The sequence below is a fragment of the Solea senegalensis genome, linkage group LG1 (genome assembly GCF_019176455.1).
Source record: "Solea senegalensis isolate Sse05_10M linkage group LG1, IFAPA_SoseM_1, whole genome shotgun sequence".
Lineage (NCBI taxonomy): Eukaryota > Metazoa > Chordata > Actinopteri > Pleuronectiformes > Soleidae > Solea > Solea senegalensis.
In genome coordinates, this window is record NC_058021.1 from 25,372,568 (window position 1) to 25,388,500 (window position 15,933).

General features: G+C 38.8%; 2 protein-coding genes across 8 annotated transcripts in view; one reads left to right on the forward strand and one right to left on the reverse strand.

Moving 5' to 3' along the window:
* Positions 1–3,662: 3,662 nt before the first annotated feature.
* Positions 3,663–5,735, forward strand: prlh2 (prolactin releasing hormone 2). Its single transcript, XM_044038703.1, has 3 exons — positions 3,663–3,802; positions 4,369–4,552; positions 5,404–5,735. Exons 2-3 carry the CDS (start codon positions 4,390–4,392, stop codon positions 5,607–5,609), a joined length of 369 nt encoding a protein of 122 aa, XP_043894638.1. The 5' UTR covers positions 3,663–3,802; positions 4,369–4,389; the 3' UTR covers positions 5,610–5,735.
* A 31-nt stretch (positions 5,736–5,766) lies between these two features.
* Positions 5,767–15,933, reverse strand: part of myripb (myosin VIIA and Rab interacting protein b) — a 94,869-nt gene continuing 84,702 nt past the window's right edge. Inside the window, exons 9-17 of one of the 7 annotated variants that reach the window (XM_044038650.1) lie at positions 15,357–15,880; positions 15,085–15,234; positions 13,456–14,211; positions 13,087–13,149; positions 10,615–10,803; positions 10,367–10,528; positions 10,083–10,178; positions 9,840–9,900; positions 5,767–8,222 (exon numbers count right to left, since the gene is read on the reverse strand). In XM_044038650.1, the coding sequence (XP_043894585.1) occupies positions 8,104–8,222; positions 9,840–9,900; positions 10,083–10,178; positions 10,367–10,528; positions 10,615–10,803; positions 13,087–13,149; positions 13,456–14,211; positions 15,085–15,234; positions 15,357–15,880 (2,120 nt within the window). In that variant the 3' untranslated portion in view covers positions 5,767–8,103. Of the gene's footprint in view, positions 8,228–9,788; positions 9,901–10,082; positions 10,179–10,366; positions 10,529–10,614; positions 10,807–13,086; positions 13,150–13,455; positions 14,212–15,084; positions 15,235–15,356; positions 15,881–15,933 lie in introns of all 7 variants that reach the window. The other 6 variants (XM_044038640.1, XM_044038672.1, XM_044038680.1 and 3 more) reach the window with 6 other exon arrangements.

Below are 15,933 nucleotides of genomic sequence, written 5' to 3' on the forward strand. Positions count from 1 at the left end.
AAGGAATTATTAAATGCATTTTTATATATTTTACTGGAACCTCTTTTTAAAATGTGAGAATTTAGACAACATAATTCAACTTTTAGCATTCAATATTTTTTATGGCTTATCTTATTCCCCTTCGGCAGTGTTTGATTTGACACAGTGACATCTAGTGGTCACGATTCGTTAGAGCACCTTTATCAGTCATGAAAGATCTGAAGATTTCTCGTGTCTCACCTAAAATGTACAACTTCTTATTTGACAATATATCTTTGAATTATTTGTCTCAACTGAATGATCACTTGTCAATAAAATATCAAAATATGGTGAACAATGTAGATCATTGTTTCACAAACCAATAAATGGTGTCCTCAAATGTCGTGTTTTGTCCACATGATATTCAGTTTACTGTCCTCCAGAAGCAAATAAACCAGAAAATTAAGGAGATGAAATCAGATAACTTGTTTTTAAATATATAAAAATAGTCAAATGGATTAATTACATATCAAAATATATGGCAACTAATTCAGTAGTCAATTATTGCTGTTGTTTGTGTAACACATGATCCATTATTATATCACCAAAACTAAAATAGCTCAGTGTATGAGACAGATTTTACACAAGGAATCCCTTGTGAACAAGAGAATGCAAGTTTACAAAACAAAGTAGGACTAGAACACATTTTTATATCGGGGAAAAAGTCCCGTATTTGACACATGAATTTCATCAGATAGATATTTTTATTAAATTTATGGACTGGTCATTTCAAGTCTGTAGTTTCAGTGTAATGATGCAGTGTAGCCAAAGCTCTGGTAACATCACGTCACCACATCATGTGTGTATGTGCACAAATTTGACCACAGAGGGGCAGCAAGGAATCATCTTCTTTTTTTTTTCTTTTTCTTTTTTATATATGAATACATTGTGAGCAAGGTTAATGTCATCAATATAAATGACTACATATTAGTTATTTCTACTCACACTGTCCTTAGCATACTCTCAGAGGCTGGAATCTTAAATTTGAAAACAAAGATATTCTATTATATGTCCTCAGAAAAGTAAGGCCATTTTTTATAATTATAATCACCAATATTCATGGTTGAGGAACTAGTGAAATGTCCATTGCTGTGAATGAAAACAGGAAATCCTTAATGAAACGGACTGAAGTCCGTTTCTCATTTGACTCTCTGTTTTGTTTTTAGGAGATGTGCTAAACCAAACACGGCCAATGAATGTCCCGGCCCACACACACTGCGTAGGTCACGAATTATGAGGCAGTTAACAAAATATACTGTAGCACAAAAGGGAAATGATTTAGACCATAAAGCGTAGCTCAGCCAAGCCGTTAATCAGGCTGTAAACAGGAGTTTCTCGATCAATACCACAAACCTCAGGAGTACTCTCTTATCCCACAGTATCATGGAAATCTCCTTTTTGACTTTTATACATCATGGTATTGTTTTTTTATGGATGAAAAAAACAAAGCTGGAAGGCAGCAAGTACCACATGCTGTAATTTGACAGGCAAATCCACACTTCCATTCACAGAAACAGACGACATGCGACAGATGAAGCCATTCAATCAGGCACTGATTTCTGTATTCTTTTTTTTCCAGATTTGTCTCTCAAATGCATTCATGTGCAACACCACAATGACTTCTACCTGAATGTGTTTTAGCCTAAAGGTTTTCATGTCATAAATCAAATCTGCTTTATAATAATAATAATAATAATACTTATTATAATTCCTGCATATTTTCCTATTGTGGCGGGATTACACATCACTTGGAAATTATGTTCTTATTATTGCAGCCGTCCACTGCATCATAATCTGATCATAGCCTGTGACAAATTATGGCCGCCCTCATCTGTGGAGGAGAATGTGCCGCCCTGGGGTGAAGCGCTGAACATGCTCACACACAAAAACACATTTTGTCATGCTACATTAGGAAATGGTGTAATTTTATTATATTATCCGTGCGAAAGTATTATAAATGAAAAAAATATTTTCAACATGTACAATACAAATATTCATATTTATACAAAAGCAATACAGTATAGAAGATGAAGCCTGTTATGTTTCACTTGTAAAAACAAATGTATGTAATGGTAAATGATCTGTATTTATATTATATTATTAATATAATATAACAATTATTTGAGTCATTAATTGTCAAACAGATTCACTGATCATTGTAGCTCATATGTCGAGAGAGTATTGATTTGGCCTTGTAAACACTCAAACATATTAATGCCAATGTGTTCCTAAAAGGGTTCAAATGCTTGTCACTGGGGGCGCACATTTTTAAAAGAGAACAGAACTGTGTTCCTGTTGGTGAAAATCAGTTTTTGTATCTTATCTTATCTTTATATGGTACAGAAATGTACCAATTAAAAGGGCATGGTTTCTTTTGAAAGAGAAAAATGAACAACAATCTTCCTTTCTGTTTTACCATCATGTGGTAAAAACCATTGCTGTTTCTTTTCTTCTTCTTTTTTTTTTTTACATTTTAAAAGGCATATGTGCATATATGCAGTTATATACATTTTGGTATTGATATAAACTTTCTCTTTCCTCTTGATTTTATTCACTAGTGTTCTTGCCTTGTACCCCTATTTAGAGTGTATAAATATGCACTTGTACATCTCGTGGAACGCTCAGAACAAATATGCAAATAATTATTTAGTAAATTTAGTAATTTGGTCAATTTTGGTTATTGACCTAAAAAGAAAATCCACAGAAATAAAGCTGAAAAGGTCATAGTATATTACCCCAAATCCCTTGGAGCTGGATATTATGAGTATGCTGCATTGTTCACAACACTTTTGTATCTTGACCTTTAGCGATTGTTTTTGGGCCTGAAGGCGACTTTAGATCTAAATACAATTGACTGGCCTAAATTCCTCTCATTTTAACCTTTCACTCATGATTCATCACTGTCACCTCTTAACACATGCATCGATGACACGCATGACATTTAACTCATATTCCAATCAGTTTTCATATTGTGTTTACTGTGTCACTGATCATCGACGGCTGTGGTGTTTTTATTGCATTTTTAATGCTATTTTTAAAATATATCATACGCAGTCTGTGAAAGCATATGTGAATGCATGTGAAAGTATCAAACGTGCAGGTTCGTTTCTGCAAGATCAATGCGTAAGAATTAGGCACATCTAATGGTGAGACAAACATAGGACTCTTTCACAACACAGAACGGCGTAAAGTACATACATAATGTGCATTAGGGTGACAAAAACCCAATTATTATTTTATTGTAAAGCAATGATTCATTCATACAAACACTCTTAAAGGGTAGTATATTCAAATTTGCCAATAAACCCTCTGAAATGTTACTCACTGGACCTTTAGGTTTTGTGCAGAAGCTGATTGGGTCCTGCCTGGTCCCCGGTAATCAAGCTGAATGATGAAAGACTCATCAAAAACCACCCACCACAGCCATTGTCTGACAGACCTACTCCAGCAACTGGGTCTCCCCATGCTCACTGATCTAAAGTCGTCTGAATGTCATTAACTTCCTGATGGACTACTCTGCTACGTGACAGACATCAGGAAAACTCCTAAAGCACACCTTCTTTGTCACAGGGATGGGGGTTTGGAGAGGAGAGGAGGCGAGGTGGGGAGGGGGGGGTGTGATGCATCCTGTGGTGTGGGATCATTTGTGTGTGACTGACGTTCTCGATTCATCATTCACCAACCTTACAGGGTCAGCAAGGATATATAAGCTGGTGCACACCTGCTCTACAGTAACGACTCCAGACCTCCACCAGCTAACCTCAGCCTGTTACCAAAGTTCAGGGTAAGAGTCTTCTCTTTGGAGATTATGCTACTATGCTCTATATAGATATATTTATATTGTTTTATATATAAAATTCTAAAGATTCTAGTAAATGCAAGGCAGTAAGTTAATTAGGTAGATGTTTTATTTGGGACACGCAGTGACAAATGTGTTTATAATGGTCATGATTTTGTTTTGAAGTAAATTTTGTTTTTGTTTGTATTGTTTAAACGGCTTCATGTTTTCATCTCATATGAATAATGTCATGTTTGCACTGTGGGGTTGAGGTGTTTTTATAATTAAATGTTAACATAATTGGACATGTCTTGATTGTCATGATTTATACTGTGGGGAAAATAAACTATGGGAAGTATTTAAAGTGAAAATCTTTACTGATGTAAAATATACAATTATTTGAGAAGAAAATAATCCATCAGTGGACTCCAAAATCACCAACATGTTAGAGACTGATGATTAAGTGTTACCTTGTTTTTTTAGTGTTTCTTTCTTTCTTTCTTTCTTCAGGCTTTCTTTTTCTGACAGTTAGCGGTACCTCTTACTGAATCGTGTCCCTTCATCCTCTTTAGTGCCTTGTTTGACTCCACAGTATGCTGCCTGGGAGAGAGGCTGATGTCCAGCACTGCGTCCTGACGAGCCGCTGGCTGCCCGCAGCGTTGGTGCTGTTCCTCTTCCTCTCCTCCAGTTTCAGCAGTGCTCACAGCACCACAGTGGAGCACGACTTCCACATCGTTCACAATGTGGACAACAGAAGTAAGAATTTAAATGATAATCGAAAATCGTTTTTTGTTTCCTATAAAAGAAACTGCTGGATTTCTTGAATTTGGCAAGGAAATTATGCCACAGGTGTGGAGAAAGAACGTGAAGATCTGAGGAGGACATAGAAAACAGTTTTGAATTGAATCAGTTTTTATACATGTTAATATCTGTTTTGACCTTTCTCATCATCTGTTACATTTGATTTAATATTTAAATGTACAAGTGGATTTGCTCTAAATTTTTGCTCAAGGTTAATTATTCTTTTTTGTATCTTCCTTATATTTTACTTAGTCACAGTGGCTATTGTTGAACTGCTTATCAGTATCAAATTCCCAGTATGTGGTATCAGATATTTAAATGCAAAATGATTGCTAATGACTTATCATTGACAGCTTGTTTTCTTACCATATTATACTTTAATTAACAATTCTGTAATGCATTATAATCTATTTTTGTATTATTCAGAGCTGTTTCAGGATCTCTACAATTATTATATAAATGCCTGAATGGACTAAATCAAACAATTTCTTTTATTAATTTTAAAATTAACTGAAGCAACAAAATCTGTATTAAATCCATAACACAAAGCCCTGAAAATTCATACTGATCATGAGTTAAAATGTCTCAAAATTGTGTAGGACTTCACAAAATATACCGATAGATATTAAACCATCATAAAATATTTGTGTTTATGGCAGTAATTGGTTTTTCAACTGAAAAAAAATTCTTGTCTTTTATTTCCAGCAGTTAGGTTTTTGTTTAGGCACTCGTTTTCTCACAAACATGAATCCTGCTGCTTAACATGGATGTAAATGTTGAAAAATGTACTTGTGTTTGTGCTCCAGGTCCAGAGATAGACCCATTCTGGTACGTGGGGCGTGGGGTGAGACCCATCGGGCGCTTTGGGAAGAGGCACAGCAGTGTGGGTGCTCTGGGAAACGGGGAGATGCACCCTGTCGTCCGGACACTGGAGCTGCTCCTCAACAGCCTCAAAAACAAGCAGAAACTCGAGAAAGTGTTGAATGGAGAGGACAGGGATTGGTTACCGTGACGACGTGTCCTCCATCTGTAGCACATAACTGTTTTTCCCCTGTAATGTCTGTTCTGACGCCTTTGTTGTATCTGTAAATAAAATGTATTCTATATTGATTAAAAAATAAGGATGTGGTGGTAATATTTGTTGAACAAATGTTCTCTTTTACCGGAGGAACTTTTATGTTTGCAAATTTTATTCATTTCATAATACATTATTTTTACTGTGGCACATAGAGAATCTGTATTTTTTGCACATTGATATTTTCTCCAACATCTCATATGGATTGCAACACATAAAAGATGGAGCCGTGCACAGTGGACCTCTTTCTAGTCACTTGCACTGGATTTAAACAGGAACAAAAGTAATATTATCTTTTCTTATTTCTGGGATTAGAAAATAGGACATTCTGTATGAGTCCGACCTCACAAGTCATGACATTTATACATAGTCTCTTGCACACAACACCAAAAGATTGGTCAACTATGATTGGGCAATACACACGTTATTCTATGTCATATCCATCTTTTCACACATAAACATATATTAACAAATTCTTCGATAAGATGCTATTTTTTTTTACAATAGAAAAATACAGGACACTGATGATTGAACCCTTGTGGCTGTGCTTTTTTTAACATCCATTTGATAAAACCAGAAACATGCTGTTAATGTATACATCGACGCCTCTGGAGTACAAGGTCGACAAAAGTACAGGATCAATGTGCAAAACCAGAGATGTACAAGGATGTGATGAAAAGGTCACTATTAGTAGGGGCAGAGCATTCACACTGAACATCATCACACCTTGACATTCAAGCAGTCAAGCAGGCAATCTGACATTTAATCGCTGTGTACGTGGTTAACTAATGCTCTAACTAATATGGTCAAAGCAAAAGAAACAGAAAACAATGTAAGGCAATATTCTCAGATCTAATGTTGCAGAGGTACAAACACAGCACGGACTGTACTAGCCGCTCCTAAAATGCCTGTTGCCATGTGTGCATTTGCAGCATTTATCATTTTCAATACTGTCAGTATATCAAATGGTAAATGACATACACTGAGAGCACTTTGAGTCGCCGCATATGATAGGACTGACCGAGGAGGGCTCCTGTGAGGGGAGAATAAAGCCTTTTCATTTGCAAAAGTACTTCTTTCAATGGTATTGCATAAAAACATTCAGTAAGTAGAAAAATAAATTGTTTGTAACAAAATCATGGTTTTATGGCATTTGTAAAATAGCCCATCAGACTTTGTTATGTAAAAATCTTTACAGGGTTTTTCTGAATGCAACACAAAATTTCAAGGGAAAAACATGAAAATACCTTTTTGTTCCAAAAAGAAAAAAGTTTGAAATGTTTGAGCAAATAAAATGACAAAGAGAACCTAATGACTATGGGATGAAGAATACTGCATGCTAATGCTTGTATGTACTTTTCTGACCCTATAAAATTTTATAATTGTTTACTCGCATTTTAGAATACCAAATACTAATAACACTCTCTTGTCTGTATGCTAAAAATGAAGCTCATATTAGAAGCCTGTTAGCTTAGGTTAGCTTAAACAGCTGCCCAGGCTTTGTTCAAAGAAATCAAAAATCTTTCACAGCAACAACATGAAAAAGTAATAACTGATAAAAGATTTCAGATTTTGATTGATTAACTGTTGTGTTGAGTGTTTAGCATAGTTGTAGAATTTTTTTCACCTTTTAGAACAGATCAAGATGAGCTATCTTCAAGCTAAGCTAACCCGGCAAAGTATAAAAACATGAGAACATGAGATTCTTCATTTAACTCTGAGATTAAATAATATTCAAATCAATTCAAAATATTTGCGCTATTCTGTTAGATACTTTCTTTGTGGGTGACATACTGTAGTTCTCAAATGTGCTTCAACTTCCTTTATTGCCAAGAAGTGTGGCAGGAAAATATAGACTTTATACATTTAAATACTTATTTTGGGTGAGTGAAATCTTTTTTATTTATTTATTTTTTTTAAATATTGATATTCCAGAGGTGGGTTTGTGTATCCTGATAATTAACTAGAAAAAGGGCTGACAGTCAGTATGATGAAATGGTGAGAGAGAACATGCTGTATTAAACATGGCTCCATCTCTTTTTCAGACACTGAATCACATAAAATCTCAGGTGGTTTTGTCACATCTTCATTGAACATTAAATCACAATACTCTTGCAAACAGACAAAGGAGCAAACAGGTTTTTTTTTGTTTTCGTCTATGCCTGTACAGATATTCCTTTGGAGTTGAGTAACGGGGTGTTGCAGGTTTTAAGGCAGATACCAACTGTTGCGTCAACCTTCCTTGACAAAGTATTATGCAGGTGCTAATGAGGAGAAATGGAGGATAAAGTAGGAAAAAGGAAAAGAGACAGTCTTGTGTGAAGTGTTTCACTGACGTGGTACAGTGCCTGGCTTCGGGCTGAGTGCTTGGTGGGTCACACAGGGCAGGTGTTCGTCCCTGCTTGGCTTGGAGCTGGAGGCGGACGCTAGGTCAAGGCACTGGATGAGAATGGCCCCTGTCCCTGGGGCTCTGAAGGGGCCCTGGGGGACTTGATGTGCTGCTAACTGTCACTTTGGCAGACACACTTTCAGTTGCTGCTCTGGCTCCAACTTTTCTGAAATGCAAGAAAAGTACCACTTTAAAGTTGCATTGCGGAGTAATTACCAAAACGGTCTCTTATATGTGTTCCTAAATTACTCTGGTAAGTGTTGTGTTATCTGTATTTTATCGTAGCGTTACTTGTTCAGACTGCAGCCAGGACACTTAACTGGAGCTGCATGGTTGAAATGAACAGCAGCAGCTAGGAATGGTGCTCGTATGCAGGCACGTAGTCAGGCAGCTTTTCAGGGAATGCTTGATTGCTGATGGCGGTGCACACAATTTCAATATCACGTTTGTTACTTAACTTTCAGGTGTATTTTTAGCTGAAGGAACCACTTCTGAAACATTTAATGAACACTTCTTAGTGTTTTCAGCCTGAGTGCTGCTGTATGAAGCTCAGATGTGATAAAAAATGGTGACAACAAATAACAAACTACTACTGAGAAACACAGTCATGTGGAGCTGATGGGCGTTATCAGCATTGTGTGAACTCATTTAACTCAATAGTTTGAATGTAACAGACATTTGTTTATATTTAAATGTTGCATACTGCAGCTTTGAAAAATGTTTTTAACAGTAACACGTGATTCTGATGTACACAGCAGCCTTACTTTAAATATGACCACCTATATAATTTCACGGAAAGTAAGAGTATACTGTGACAGACTGATAAAAAGGACACTCTAAGTTGTGATCAATGATATTATTACATATCTTGGACACTGGTTTTGTCCAACGTGCTGTACTCATGGTCATAAAGCTAGCTGAAAAAGCAACGCTGAATCAGAGTTATTGTGTGAATGCTGATGAAGAAAAAAAAACAAGACCAAAAAATAAAAAAAGAAAGAAAGAAAAAGGCCATTCACTGACATGAAAAGGAACCGACTTCTTGTTGGTTGACAAAACAGCCTTTTCCTCCTGTGCTGTGTGCATTTCTATTTTGGCTGGTTTATGTCTAATGGAGCTTTTCATTTCCCTTTCCAGCAGATGCATTCACTTCTCCATCCATTCAGCAGCCGATCTCTTCTCTCAGGACAAAGCGTGAAATGTGTGATGTTAACTAAGGGTGAATAAAAGTGTCCCCTTGTGTCTGAGCAGGGTTTGTGATAAAGAGCGTATGAATTGATGTGGTATACTGTATGAGTCAGCACAGGTTAGTAGACTCAATTTTCTTTTGTTTAATCTGATGAGTGAAAATTATTAAGCAGGGAGAACATCACAGCAGTAAGTAAAGACCTTACCCATCCTAGAATGATGTAGAAAACTAAATTTTTCCCTTTCAATATATATATCAAAATCTTTCATCGTTTCATCGTCAATGTCTTAAACTGAACAAAATGAAAATTGTGTTGTTTCAGTGCTAATAACAGAATATTTTGCACACCACAAAGTAAGATAATTTATCCTTCTAATACTTTTTTTTTAACTTTTACATTCAATACAACATGTAATACACAGTCTTGCCCTAGCTGTTTAATGGATATATAAGGAATACAAGACATATATAGTATTTTTAAGATTGGTATTTTCTTTTCTTCACCTTTTACAATTTTACAATTGTTACATTTGTGTACTTTTTGGGTCTTTTCTCTGAATTGAGAAGCATTAACTTGTGTGGTGGTGACCTTTCAGAGGAGGTGCTGGAAGCTTCCGTCTTTGATGGCGTGATGAGTCAAGAGTGTGAGCCTGTAAAAAAAAAAAGAATCTGTATTATTCACTTCAACAATGAATCGAGTCCTGGTGGTTCAGAGCAGGTGTATCCATTTCGTTTTCATTCACACACAATCAATACTTGATGATAAAATTGACCTTAGACTAATTAAGATGTATGCATTAGTCATTCGGGAGCATGAAGGGCAGTGAGTTACCTTTGCCTTCGGCTTGCTCTTGGAGAAGCGATTGCAGACTGTCACATTTAACCCAGCTGTTTTCAGAGCTGATATCCTAGCCTCTATGTTTGATATCTAAAAACAAAGGGAAAAATGAGTGCAGTCGTTCAACAATTCTTCTAGTTTTGGAGCAATTAACTACACCCTAATTCTTTACTTCAGTCCAAGCTCTAATATCCTAGAATTTTACTTGGGAAATGTAAAACTGGGGTTCATAAAATGTGACACTGTGCTAGAAGAGTGTGTTAAGTCTCCTTTAGTACCTGTATTTCAGACTCCTGGACCTGAGCAGCAGCAGTAGCTACCTGGTCTTCCAGGAATGCCATCTCTGTGTCCGTTGTACCACTACTTATGCTGCGGGCACACTGCTCCAGGTCTCCCAGTGCCCCCTCAAGGCCATACACAGCACCAGCAGCAAGGTATACCTGCAATGAGAAGATAGACTCACACTGTTAATTCACACCGACACTCATCCAACATGTTGTGCTGTAGCTGCTGCTCACTAACTTACATTCTCCTCCATCTTGGTCAGCCTCTGGTCCAGCCTGCGGGTTTCGGAGCAGCTGGAGATCGGAGACGCGCTCATGGACTCGGTCGGCGTGCAGCTGTCGCCTCCCGCCTCACCGATCAGCTCCTCTGTAGCATTCAAAACCTTCAGCACCTCTGTGGTGATGCTGCAGAGAGAGGCCGCCGAGTACTTCTGCTTCATTTTATGAACAAACACACATACAGTACAAATGTGAGTAGGTGCATCCTGAAGGGCTTAGTGTGAAAGCATTTAATCGTGATGAATAAAAGTCAAGCAGCAGAACAAAATTAAGCAACGTATATAACTATGACAAAGAATTTATAATAAACACCACATTATAGAAAATAAAAAGGACTTAAAGCAGCATAATGACATCAACATCTCAACCTCATGTGTTCAAGCTGCATTTTATTTGCAGGTAAAGCATACATATACTTATATTCACATTTTCTACAAATAATCAGTTGTTTTGTTGAACGCACACCCATCTGCACATACTTGAGCAATTGGCAGCAGAAAATAAATGAGCTCAAGCAGGAAAATGCAGTTGTGAGGGAAGTGGAAGAGGACGCAACAAATTACTCTCTCTATATGTTTCCAATTGATTTCTATTAACAATTATTTATCCCAAATTAATTAGTTCATTTGGGAAAACTACCAGTTGGTCAATGATCAGCGCCCTGTTTGTCTAAATTAAAGCTTGCTTTCAGACTTTCATGAATAATGATCCACAGGTCAACACAGCTTCCTTAAGAACGGTAGCTGCTGTTGGTTTCCAAATAGATGAAAACAAAGCAGGGGAAGGAGCAGTTGTAAAGAGAGACAAATGTAAAGCTTTGATCAGAGGGGTTGTAGGCGTATTGATCCCTCTCAGCCAGACAACGCAAAGACGTCTGAAAGGCCCAGTTTGAGCCGGTGGCTGGAGAGGCAGGTAAGAATAACAGAGAGAGGAGGGTCAGTGCTTTGGTAATTAGGTGACAGATGAGAGGCTGAGGGACAGACCTCTCATCTTTCCTTTTTAATCACCATTCAGTGATCTTAAAAAGACTGCAAAGCATAGATGGATGCTCTTAGACATCGACTTTGTCTGGTCGATGTCTGGAGAAATGGATCTTTGGTGAGAGACTGACGTTCTCATCTCAGGAACATACATCACATTGCCAACTAATATGAAAACAATTGCTTTGTTCCTTCGAGGACAGATATATAATGAAAGTAAGACACATGTCCCCTTGCAATATAGGTGGATTTCTCATAGCTAAAAAGCAGAGGCAGGTTTAGAAACCTTGAAACCTTACAATGGGAAGTACAGACCGGTTTGTTTGGCATGTTTTAAAAAAACAAATATATATACAGTACATACATGGACATACTGTTTTACTTCCATGTTATTACATCTTTGTGGTTGGTTTAAGTCACCCTGTGTGTGTAACATGTTTCTGGTGATTGTGTAACCCTGTGGTTGCACAATCACCAACTCTGTGGTCACTTGTTCCTGTTTCAATGGATTTTTGGTTTGGTGAGTCTGCATAACTTTGTAGTTAAACGTGTTTCTTTCGTGAGCAGTAATGCTTAAGCATGTCTTGAATAAACGTGGCGTAATATATCTTTTTCTCAGTGTATATTTGTTGACATGAATTATCAGAACAAACAGTAACACTGATTAGGGTTTCGCTCCAGGTCACATTAAAGACTTGGTACTTTAACCCGTAGAAGCTGTTTTAGTTTTCTGAAAAATGTGTAAAACTGCATAAATGTTTCCCCATATTTTCTGGATGTGAAATAATTATATTGTATGGTCATTCAAGCATTGTTAACAAAATAATGGTGGCCTACGACCTTTGAACAATACTGCGAATACAAAATAGCCACAGATGTGACGTCATATTGATATAAGTCATTCTAATGAGTTTCTGTGAAAACCAGCGGAACTAGGTCACACTACACCCGTGTCATACGCTTTGTGAGGGACAAGCATTACTCACAGGAGCTCAGTCTGGCATATGACCAACACCTATTCACACACCTCAGATGAAACACTAGCTCATAACCTGAGCCCAGTACAACCCACGCTATGCTCATGAATGGAGTGGATTTAACTATGTGAAAATATCAATACTGTCACATGCTGCTTTTAATCAGTGTGAGCTCATCTGGCTTCAATTTATAATTCAATGAGGTTCGTCCATGATACACGTCGTCCCATATAACTGATGCAAAGCTGTGAAGTGACAGAATTTTATTATCATTTTTACAAAGCCTGAACGTGGCGCTCTTTAAGTGTCTGCATATATGCAAAAAAAATAAAAAACATCACAAATAACATTCAGCCACTATGCAAACAGAAAACTGGGCATGTCATTGAAAAGTATAGGGATGTGTGAATGAATGTGTACTGGGTTGTACGTCATAACGACATCCCAGGATGCCTTTGTTTTCCCGTTCATATCTCACCTGTTGCAAGAGAGAGGAGAGCAACTGAAGCCTCCGCTGTTGCTCCAAGTCATTCTGTCTCTCCTGAGACATAAACACACACGCATACAGACAGACAGCCAGACAGACAGACACGCACGCACACACACACACAGACAGCAGCAAAAAGAAGAAGAGAAGTACAAAGAGGAAAACCCCAGGAGGACGGACAAAGGACATTTGTGATTGGAAAACAAAAGATTGAAAATGAGAAGATGAAGTAGGCAAAACATGAGAGGAATCAGAATAAAATAATCAGTGTACAGACGGATGAACAGTACAGCTCAAGCAAAGCAGTGACAGACGGCATGGACGCACATATCAAATCTTTGATACTTCACATTTCCTCACCTGGTTGTCTGGCAGCACCACCTCGTGGGAAGAAGGTGTAACAGCAGGTGAACTGGCGCTTGAACCACTCCTCCCTCCTCCTCCTTTCTCCTTCTCCACGTCTCTTTTATGTTGTCTCTTACTATGTCTATTTGTCTCTCTCTTATCTCCTCTCATTGGCTCCCTCGCATCCACCCTCTCTTCCAAGCTTTCCACACCTTTCTCTAACCTCCTCTCCCTGACTCGTCCTTGCTCTCTCGTCAAAGGACTCTTAATTAGTCTCTCGCTGCTTTTCAATTCTTGTCCATTCACGTGTTCCACTGTATCACTTGCTGTCTCTCTTAACCTGTCGCTTAACCGCTGTCTCTCTCTTTCTGTGTCTTTTGCCCTTGTCTTCTCTCTCTGTCTGTCACTTGGTTTATCTGCCTGTCTCTCCGCGGGCCACTTCGTGCACTCGTCCTCAGATGAGCTGTTGCCTTTGCTGTTTGTACGTTTGACCAGCTGACTCAGCCTGGACCTTAATTCCTCTTCCAGAGGATCTCCAGGCCCTGAGCTGCTGGCCGAGTGCTGGGACACTGGAGGTAGAGAGTGGGGCTGTGGTGGACTTAGGGCAGCTGAATTTGGGGCAACTGTGTCCAAATCTTCTGGATCTGGTGTCATGGCATCTAATCCAAAAGTGTCCGATGCAGCTGTGGTCATTGGCACAGTGTCTGATGCTGGCTGTTCCTCGCTTAAACCCCTCTTGAGCAGCGCATTAAGCAGGAAACCACTGTTCTCCTTGAATTGACAGACACAGGATTAGATGCAGGGTAAGAAATACAGTCATAGAATATCTACTGTGAAATATACATGTTAAAGCTGAAGAGTGCACAAATGGATATGTGAAAAATATGTCCATCACATTTAATCCACTGTCAAATTAGTTCACGCAATGTTAATTAAGCCTATCAGCTACACACAAGTCTCTGTATTTCTCAGTATAGCTGTGTATATGGCACTTTTCCACTATACAGTACCGGCATGGCACGGCACGGCCTGACACGGCACGGCCTGACACGTAACTGTGACTCGTAAAGCAGTTATTTTCGGTGTACTGAATCATCAGACTCAGTTCATTAAAAATATTTGTTCAGTACGCAAACTCTGTCTGACACAGTTAATGAACTGAAATACGGCAGGTGGGGGTTGTGATGCTTGCTTGCCACTTGTGATCACCTGCTTTCAGTAGTGCCGTCACTAAATACACCAGACTCCTCTGTTAAATGTTGAGATTTTAGACATGCAAACAAGTTGGAGTATGACTGAAAACACCAAGGAAAACCCACTCTAGCACTCTAGTGCTAAAAAACCGCAGTCAATCAGCAGTTTCCTGTCAATCAGCAACATTCCCTCACTCAGGTCTGATAGTATTGTTTGACAGAGCCTGTTTTAAGTCTAAGGACGCAGCATACAAGGGATATAAAAACAAAATCATAAAACAAAATTGACAAAAGTTACGCATTGCAGCTTTAATAAAGGTAAAACAAAACCAAAACAAAATGCTTTAAAGAAAAAGAATATCTTACAACCACAAATATAGGGTTTTATTTTCAAACAAAGAGAATTGTGGTCAACTAAAGGTAATAATGAAGTGTGCTTGTGATAATTTACCTGTACTAATGGATAGATGGACTGTGTGTGGCTCTGGCCTCCAGCCTTGCTCTGCTCCGTTGAGGACTCTCTTTTGCTTTTTCGCCGCCGGCGCGACCTCTTAATGGGGTCGCTCTGACTCTCCTCAGCCTCGCTGCTGTCTCCCATCACCTGGGAACATTAAATGTAAAATGTAAGAGAACTTTTCACAAATGCAGGGCAGCAGTTTTCATTTTCCGAGTACAAACAATTCAATGTTTGTATTAGTCCCTGTGGTATAAAAAACAACGTACCTTAGGGTTGAAGTTCACATCCAGTGCCTCTGAATGTAGAGGATACGGGGAGAAGTTCTGGTGAAGGTGTTGGTGGTACAGTGGTTGGTGATGAGGGTGCAGGTGAGTATCCGGTGGTCCTTTTTTCCTCTGCAAGTGATGAGGAGGTTTGCGGGGACAAGCGGACAGCACAGACGAAGCTTCAGAGTCCGAGTTAAGAGTCTCTGTGTTGGTGTACTGGCCAGAGGACGGTGAGGTCACGGGAAGATGCTGCGTGTACGTCCATTCCGGGTCATGCTGCGAGTCAGTGTAGTAAGTTTCATCGGACAGTTTGCGCCGGAACTGTCTCAGTGCTGCGCCCCAGCCGCCCTCGTCCTCCTCCGAGTCCGATCCCATCTCGTCGTAAGCCGAGACGACGCCGGACTCCTTCTCCAGCACACTGAATACCAAGCTCTTCCTCTTGGTCAGCAGACTGGGCCGAGACAGCTGAGAACTGTGCAGCGCGATCCAGTTACCGTCTGGACTCTGCAGCACTGAGGATGCACCTGAAACATGACCACATGAAATTATGTTAAAATGACTTTTATTTCTATCTGTT

Excerpts from the sequence above, each read along its gene's own strand:
- prlh2 (XM_044038703.1), top strand. The coding sequence starts at position 4,390 with ATGCTGCCTGGGAGAGAGGCTGATGTCCAGCACTGCGTCCTGACGAGC. Across the intron at positions 4,553-5,403 it reads TCACAATGTGGACAACAGAA|GTCCAGAGATAGACCCATTC; the intron begins GTAAGAATTTAA and ends TTTGTGCTCCAG.